The sequence below is a fragment of the Littorina saxatilis genome, unplaced genomic scaffold, assembly GCF_037325665.1.
Source record: "Littorina saxatilis isolate snail1 unplaced genomic scaffold, US_GU_Lsax_2.0 scaffold_3262, whole genome shotgun sequence".
NCBI classification, from domain to species: domain Eukaryota; kingdom Metazoa; phylum Mollusca; class Gastropoda; order Littorinimorpha; family Littorinidae; genus Littorina; species Littorina saxatilis.
In genome coordinates, this window is record NW_027127872.1 from 1 (window position 1) to 8,684 (window position 8,684).

General features: G+C 41.9%; 1 protein-coding gene across 2 annotated transcripts; it reads left to right on the plus strand.

Annotated features, from left to right (window-relative positions):
* Positions 1-58: 58 nt before the first annotated feature.
* On the plus strand, positions 59-7,760 carry LOC138956226 (LIM domain-binding protein 3-like). 2 transcript variants are annotated; one of them, XM_070327637.1, is made up of 6 exons: positions 67-972; positions 1,517-1,766; positions 3,345-3,596; positions 5,137-5,165; positions 6,453-6,708; positions 7,538-7,760. In XM_070327637.1, exons 1-6 carry the CDS (start codon positions 630-632, stop codon positions 7,743-7,745), a joined length of 1,338 nt encoding a protein of 445 aa, XP_070183738.1. In that variant the 5' UTR covers positions 67-629; the 3' UTR covers positions 7,746-7,760. The 2 variants fall into 2 exon arrangements, with proteins under 2 accessions (XP_070183739.1, XP_070183738.1); XM_070327638.1 differs by lacking the exon at positions 3,345-3,596 and having other exon boundaries at positions 59-972.
* The last annotated feature ends 924 nt before the right edge of the window (positions 7,761-8,684 follow it).

The following is an 8,684-nucleotide window of genomic DNA, read 5'->3' on the forward strand; positions in this document are numbered from 1 at the left end:
CCCCCAAAAAAAAAAAAAAAAAAAAAAAATCGGATGTTAACACATTTAAAATGCCTTTTGAGATTATATTTTGTAAGGTTAGGAATACGGACACAAATTCAATTATTCTGAGCCCCCAAAAGTGTTATCTAAAAGAGAGATTGGAGGGATTTGAGGAGTGTTCATCAGTAGAGTGTTCCATTCCCCGTTTGTGCATGGTACAATGCAGAGAAGTAGGTTAGAGTAGATATCACACAAGTTCTGAGAGTAGAAAATGTGTTCAAGTGACCAGGCGTTCTGTAGCGGAGTTAGCATGTATTTCTAGAGGTGTTCTCTTAGGCAAAAAAAAAAAATAGGTCTGTTTACGGTAACATAGGCCAAAAAAATAGGGTCGGTAGGTCGGGATTTTTTTTTTTTTTTTTTTTTCCCATAAAACCATATTTTTACGTTATTTTGCCAAAAAAACAAGATTTTTTTTTTTTTTTTTTTTTTCTCCCCAAATGCCAAAAAAAAGTCTAGGGTCGCGCGAAAAAACTAGGGTCGGTCGGGTTACCGTAAACAGACCTATATTTTTTTTTTTGCCTTAGTGCAGAACATGTTAAAGTGACCACACTACGTTCAGCATCCGTGTTTGGCATGATTTCTGTACGATGATGCTGAACAGAACTTGTTGTGGCCTGGCGTCCACCTTGACCATTGATTGCTCCTTTGCGCCTGTTATGTGTGTGTGTGTTTGTGTGATCACCGGCCTGTCGTGTTCCCCCCCTCACAGTGGCCGTAGCGATGTCTCCTTCACCCCAGGTGTCTCCAGTGCTGCCCCTCCACCACCACCACCCTCCTCCTCCTACGCCCCTCCCCCTGCCGCGGGAGGCAACCCTGCTGACCTGCGCAGTGTTGCAGAGAAGTACGCCGATTTAGAGGAGCCCGCTGGCCCCTCCCAACACCAGTCCCGTTCCTTTAAGTACCTTCAGGGCATCATGGATAGCGGACAGGGTAAGACTTCAGCTTGTTGTCGTTGCTTGTCCACAAAGTCCTGATGGACATGCAGGCAAGAGGGAGATGGAGAAAAAAAAAGAGAATCGGAATCCAGAAAAGAGAATTGGAATCCAAAAAAGAGAATCGGAATCCAGAAAAGAGAATCGGAATCCGGTATGCCACGCTCTTGCTGTTTGGTAGCGAACATGTCTTCACAGTCATTAAGAGCTGTCTGTAATTCAAGATTGGGTAACTTTATTTTCTGAGAGTAAGTATGGACTCTGGGAAGTGATTCCTAACAAACATCTTCAGTCAAAAAGGATCCTTCCCTTTCAATGTAACTTGATCTTGGTTTTAGAAGTCTGCCTTCATTTAGTTATCAGATGCCCATGTTTCATTTTTAGACAAAAGAACAGAGCTAAATTTTAGAGGCAAGCAAAAAAGTGTATCATTACCTATAACAGGGAGTTTGTTTTCATTCCTGGTATTTGCAGCCCATCACGTCTTCTCTTCATTGTGCATACATGTATGACCGTGTCCTTTTCACCACCCCATATTGCAGAGCCCCCTAGTGCCCTGAAAACGGTGCCCCCACCCGCCTTGCAAGCTCGCGCTGTGTCACCAAGGGCAGATAACAGGGCTGCCCAGGCCCCGGCAGGTCCCGCGGTGGTGCTAGGGCCAAGCAAACCGGGGACGGTCAAAGCCATCATGTCTCAACGCTACAACACGCCAATCGGCCTCTACTCCAATAACGAGGTCATGAAACAGTTTGATAGCCAGTCCAAACTGCTGGTCTCGGAAGAGAACGCCAGGTAGAACAGACTACATATTTATTAGACATAATGTAGGGTTGTGCCACAGAGAGGGCAACTCTCCTTACCTTTGTTTGAGTTTCGTGGGTCAGTGAATTTTGATTTTGGAACGGTGGGTGATCCTCCGTGAGAAATGCTTGACTTGGTATTTGCCAGCTTGGGATTTTATGTTTGTAACTCTATTGACGTAATTAGTTTGTTTGTTTCATGGGGTCGTTTAAGACTAGGCTTGGAGGTTGGAGGTATACTGTTTTGCACTAAACTTAAGGTATAAACATATTTAGAGTCATAAGCGCTGAAACCTAAAGGAGATATGAGAGAAAGAGAAACTGTCAGTTTCAGCATCTGCTTTATTATGATTTGACATCTAAACATGCTAAACTGTCAAAACCCTTAACAGAACTAAACGCTGCAAACATTCTGGTCAGAAATACTCCTTTCTGTCTGGATAAATTGTTCTCTCTTCCTTTACTATGAACAATTTTTTTTTCAATTTAAAATGTGTAACACATAATAAGCACTTTTTCTTTTTCCCTTCTTTTTACACACATGTATGTTATTCTTTCTGCCTGACAAGTCCTTAACTCTGAGAACACTTTTGTTATTAATTGCCCTTGATATTTCTAATTCTTGTTACATCTTTTCAGTTTTTTTAAATTTAATTTTGGTATGATTTGTGCTATTTTTGAATTTAAATTTCGGAACTTTTCCCCCGCTGTAAGGTCAGCCAATTTAAAGCAGTCGATGATGAGTGCAATACACAATTGTTGCTTTTATTATCCTTTGGTTTTGGTTATATTTAATCAGGATGATAAGTGTAAGAGAGAGAGAGAGAGAAAGAGAGAGAGAGAGAGAGACAGAGAGAGACAGAGAGAGAGAGAGAGAGAGAGAGAGAGAGAGAGAGAGAGACAGAGAGAGAGAGAGAGAGAGAGAGATATGCATTAGATATAAAGTATAATCATAGGTGTTATTGCTGTGTTTGTTTGAGATTAGGGTTGGGAGCAGTGTTGGTTTAAGTTTGAGCTTCACCATATTATGTTGTCTGAATAGAAGCATGATAACCTGCATGACTATAGTCCAGTGTGCATTGTTAGATTTTCAGTTTGTGTTTTGTTTGAAGTGTCATTACAGGCAAACCCATAGATACTTGTACAGATTTGTAACCTAAGTACATTTCATCAGGCAAAGCCTCTATTCTACTGCTGTGATCTTTTCAGTATTATCTTGAATCTATTGTGTATCAGGCACATGTATACATGTATATCTTTGTTGATGTCTTTGTCAGAGCAAAACATGGGCCTTTCCTTGTCAGAGCTAACCATGTACGTGACAGAGCTAACCATGTACATGATAATGTGTTCTTGCAATGAAAACTTCTGCTTTTTGCTTGAAGTATTCTTCAAAATTTTGAAATTGAATACAAAATAGCATTGATCGACTTTTAAATCTTACCTTCTTTGAAGACTGTACTGATGATGGGTTTGGCTGTAAGATGGCACGGTAGTTGCATCATGCATAATGTATCCTCCCCTACCTGGCCTGTGCATGCGAGCAGTGTTGTGTTGCCATGTTATGCAGTGGTGGTGTCAACGCCAGTGATGACCTCCCCCCTCCTCCCCCTCCCGAGGTGGATGACATGCAACTTCCGCTACCGCCCCCGCCTCCGTTTGAACCGGAACCAGACCCCACCGCAAACGGGGGTCCTGTCACATACTTTCCCTCCGAGACTTTCAAAATGATTCACGAAGAGGAGAAAGGTCCAGTGTCAGATCCGGACGACAAAACGGCACACTCTCGCAGCTTTCTCATGCTGCAGAAACGCTTGGACAGGTGGGGCATGATGGGTAAACGGCTAACGATAAACAGCAAGATAATGACGAACGTGTACGAGAGCTGGTGATGTGGAGGTATAGTTAAGGTAACTGTGGATCTGACGCATCGCTCAGTCAAGAAGTGCATCATGCCAAAGCGCTGATATGAATCTTAAAAATGAATCGTACACATGTAAAAAAATAGTTTAATTTTTTTTTCTAACATTTTGTCCATAAAATTCTGAACAAAAATTTAAAGAATCCTAAGAAACAGACAAGTACAAAGGCCTACATATTCTGTACAGGGGAGATTTTACAATTTTGTTTTAACCATTTGAAACATTTTGTTACACATGCATACAGAGCCAACCAACACGTACTGTACACTTTTTCTAATCCGTTGCTGCATGGAAGTGAAGAGATGGGATGCCAATGTGAGATTCACGGCACACTCCCAAAATAAACATCAGTGCTATTTTGGGAATGCGCGGACATGCTTGTTGAACGAGGTTTTTTTTTTTTTTTTTTACCATGGTATTGTGGGGATTAAGCCTGAGGTATGCATGTAAGCAATGGGGTGTATGCTTCAAGCTTTAGATAATATGTATAAAAATGTCCAAAAAGTGCCAGGACACCAACGTACAAGTATGTAACCTTTAACTAAATGACACACAGACTTGCTGAAAATTAACAAGTGAATGATTCAGTTGACCGGCATTTTTATATGTGCATCAAGCATTACGCTCTCATGTATGGTCTTTGTTTAGCACTGACTAGAAACATACTCCATCATGTATTGGGTCTTCACAACTTGAACATTTTAAGGAATATGCATTCAGTGGTCTACTTTAGAAAATGTAGAGATTGTAATCTGTAGTTAAAACCAGTCGTTCACAGCACATGTGTTAAAGTATATATGCACATGTATCTTCTTGTTAGTACATGTAGTACATGTATACTGATTCACAGAGACAATCAGTTTTAAATTAAAGTGTATAGTGAAAATTTAAAAACTGTGGAGAAAAGCAGAGGGTTGTTGGTGAAAGATATCTGTAGAGTTGATTTCTTTGAGTCTACAAACACTTAGAAGAAAGGTTACTTGAAGAAGAAGGGATGGGGGTGCAGCAAATGCAAGGGATAAAATGGGGAGGGGGCAATGCATAGAGGTGAGACAGGAGGATCATTAGTAAAGAATACGTTTAAAACTGTTTATAACTTGATCAGCGTTCATTGACAATACATGTATATGAACGTCATTTTCTTCACTGTCTGCGTAGAAATATTAGAACCAGAAAAACAATGTTTTCAGTCATAGTAGATTTGCAGTAATGGTTCCAAAAGAGGTTCCTATAGAGCAAAATTTGGTGCAGAGTTTAAATTCTTTCTTTTCATTATCGAAAAAGCTTAATTCAGTGTAAGTTCTTGTCGAGCAATACTGGATAAAGAGTCAAGCCTACCTTATTTAGAAGTCCTGTATCACATCAAGCTTGCATTGTGACTAATTAAAGTTCTAGTCTTTATGTTCTTTAACCTTCCATTGTTTTCTGTGATTTTTTCAGCGGTGGTGCACCTCCACCTCCCCATGCCGGTAAGGATTTGTGAAATGTTTTATATTGATTTTTCTTTTAACTGATGATGAAAGTACCCCCCGCGGGTTAGGGGGAAGAATTTACCCGATGCTCCCCAGCATGTCGTAAGAGGCGACTAACGGATTCTGTTTCTCCTTTTACCCTTGTTAAGTGTTTCTTGTATAGAATATAGTCAATGTTTGTAAAGATTTTAGTCAAGCAGTATGTAAGAAATGTTAAGTCCTTTTTACTGGAAACTTGCATTCTCCCAGTAAGGTCATATATTGTACTACGTTGCAAGCCCCTGGAGCAATTTTTTGATTAGTGCTTTTGTGAACAAGAAACAATTAACAAGTGGCTCTATCCCATCCCCCCCCCCCCCCCCCCCCCCCTTTCCCCGTCGCGATATAACCTTGAACGGTTGAAAACGACGTTAAACGCCAAATAAAGAAAAAAAGATATATTGTACTGCGTTGCAAGCCCCTGGAACAATTTTTTGATTAGTGCTTTTGTGAACAAGAAACAATTAACAAGTGGCTCTATCCCATCCCCCCCCCCCCCCCCCCCTTTCCCCGTCGCGATATAACCTTGAACGGTTGAAAGCGACGTTAAACACCAAATAAAGAAAGAAATGATGATGAAAGTGTTAACACTTTGAGGAGTAATCACAATATGTGACCCTCCACCACGAAATGAGTCGCATGTCACCTCGCGCAGTTCTGCGCTAGGCTTAATATAAGTCCGGGGAGTGTCTGGTAACAGTGTGAGGGTCACCTTAGTCACAGGCTTATAACTCAAACAGTTTTCGCTCTTTTCTAAAACGGTTTTCACCACTGCATAGAGCATAAAAAACTCTCTAGGAAAATGTACAAATATGAAAATCATGCAAAGGTGACATGCGACTCATCCCGTGGTGGAGGGTCACATTTGGCATTTCAAAATGTCAATATTTAAGTGCTACGGTTGTAGCAGCTAAAGTAGAAGTAGACACATACATGGTCATACATGTACCAACCTGCTGATGTTTTGTTAAACAGATTTTGTCCTTACATATGTAATGAAGCCACTGTTTGTTGAACTTGTTTTTATCGATTGGCATGACAGATCGATCGCAGAGCTAAGATTAAAGAGATTCTGGACTGTGAATTAGGTACCACAGTCACTGCTTACTGGCAATGAAACCATAGGTAGCATATTCACTGCTTACTTACAACGCTATAATACTTCATGATATCTTATTTTACTTGCTGTCTTGTTTAATTTTCAATTTTCCATTTTGATTAATGTTCCATGCACTTCCACTGCAGCTCCCAAGCCAGTCTCTATGGGCGTCAGCTTCACACCAAAGCCAGCTCCCGTGGCTCCTGCCGCTCCTGCCTCCAAGCCCTGGACCCCTGCCGGGCCCCCCGCAGGCCCCCCTGGAGGCCCACGCCCCTTTGGGGGAGGAGCCGCCCCCAAACCCACTGGCGTCGGGGCCAAGCGTGGCCGTGTGGGCGAGGCTGTGGTCAGCAACCCTGGCACGGGTCGCATCCCTGTCTGCTCTGGCTGCGGTACCCCCATCAGGTAAATTAGTGTGTGTTTTTTGGTGAGAAAACGGTTGCTCTCTCTATTCTATTTGTCTTCACCACATAACCCATGTCCCAGAAGCTAGTTACAGGGAAAGTTTAAGGCGAACATTCGTCTCGATGAGACCAAACTTTGTAACAGTAAATGGCCACAAGAGGTAAATTTAGCGTTGCCAGCACAAGAAACTAGACCTATACTGAAAGGCATAAATTCTGCAAATAGTGCATTGAACGATTTTGCTCTCAAACGAAAATCAGATTGAACCTGTAATTTGTAGTTGACATCTTGAGTGTCGGAGCAAATGTTTCACGCTGTCAGCGTGCGCTTTGCACTGTGCTAATAAAGACAATGGGCTGAACGGGAGACAATAACGTAAAAAAGATAGTGTGTGGCCCTATAAAATGCAACTGGCTGTTTGGCTGTATCAGATATCGCAATCATGCCACGACTTGATGAAGGAGAGAGACAGCAAGCGATTGGGATGCTTAGAGCTGGCCAAAGCATTGAACGTGATGAACACTGAACGTTTTCCGAAATCATTGCGCTTGGACTCAGTCACTTTTTTTGAAAAATTGTCATTTCATGATGTTCTATTAAAAATCAATAAAGCGACGGTTTTTAAACACTAAAATGGCCAATAAATAAAATATTCAAACATTGAAAACATTCACCACTGAGTTGATTTTTTGTGATTTTTTAAAGATCAGTTTGCGGAATTTATGCCTCTCGGTATATATATCTGCTATGCGCCAATTTTGGTCGTCAAGACTTTGAAATGTGGCTCGGATTCCAACATGTGCCTGTATATATCCCATCGTGTGTGCAGGGGTCCCTTCGTGACGGCTCTGGGCAACTGCTGGTGCCCTGACCACTTCATCTGCGCCAACCCGCAGTGCGGCGTCAAGCTGATTGACATTGGCTTCGTGGAGGAGGGCGGCAAATTGTACTGTGAGCGTGACTACGAGAGGTACCTGGCCCCCCACTGCAAGAGGTGCAACGGCACCATCATTGGAGTAAGTTGGGAGCGCTCTTAGTTGGAGATTAGAATGCTAGAGGTGCAACATACTGTGCCATCATTGGAGTAAGTTGGGAGCGCTCTTAGTTGGAGATTAAAATGCAAGAGGTGCAACAGCGACATCATTGGAGTAAGTTGGGAGGGCTCTTAGTACGAGATTAGAATGCAAGAGGTGCAGCCTACGGTGTCATTATTAGAGTAAGTTGGGAGCGCTCTTAGTTGGAGATTAGAATGCAAGAGGTACAACTGTGCCATTATATGAGTAAGTTTGGAGCCTGCTTAGTTGGAGATTAGAATGCAAGAGGTACAACTGTGCCATTATATGAGTAAGTTTGGAGCCTGCTTAGTTGGAGATTAGAATGCAAGAGGTGCAGCCTACGGTGTCATTATTGGAGTAAGTTGGGAGCGCTCTTAGTTGGAGATTAAAATGCAAGAGATGCAACAGCGACATCATTGGAGTAAGTTGGGAGGGCTCTTAGTACGAGATTAGAATGCAAGAGGTGCAGCCTACGGTGTCATTATTAGAGTAAGTTGGGAGCGCTCTTAGTTGGAGATTAGAATGCAAGAGGTACAACTGTGCCATTATATGAGTAAGTTTGGAGCCTGCTTAGTTGGAAATTATTCTGATTTCACCAAGGCTGGACACCATGGACATTAAAACCCAGGCTGTTTCCTGCAGTATTAAAAGAACTAGATCAATACATTTTAATTTCAATAAAATGAGGGACAACTGTGGTAATTATTTTGATGTAAAATAAAACCTCAGATCAAATAAAGCTATTGGTGAAAAGAGTGCAGGTTTCCACCCTCGATGTGCCTAGAGACGGTCACACGTTCTGCATGCTCTTTCATTTTTTTCTCAACTTAATTTTGTTGAAGGTTGTGGTGTGGGTGTCGCTGAAATTATGTAGGGGACTGCCTGCAGATTACACACTTAGTTCCTGAAATGTACTTGCTA

Excerpts from the sequence above, each read along its gene's own strand:
- LOC138956226 (XM_070327637.1), top strand. The coding sequence starts at position 630 with ATGATGCTGAACAGAACTTGTTGTGGCCTGGCGTCCACCTTGACCATT. Across the intron at positions 973-1,516 it reads CATCATGGATAGCGGACAGG|AGCCCCCTAGTGCCCTGAAA; the intron begins GTAAGACTTCAG and ends CCCATATTGCAG. Across the intron at positions 1,767-3,344 it reads GTCTCGGAAGAGAACGCCAG|TGGTGGTGTCAACGCCAGTG; the intron begins GTAGAACAGACT and ends CATGTTATGCAG.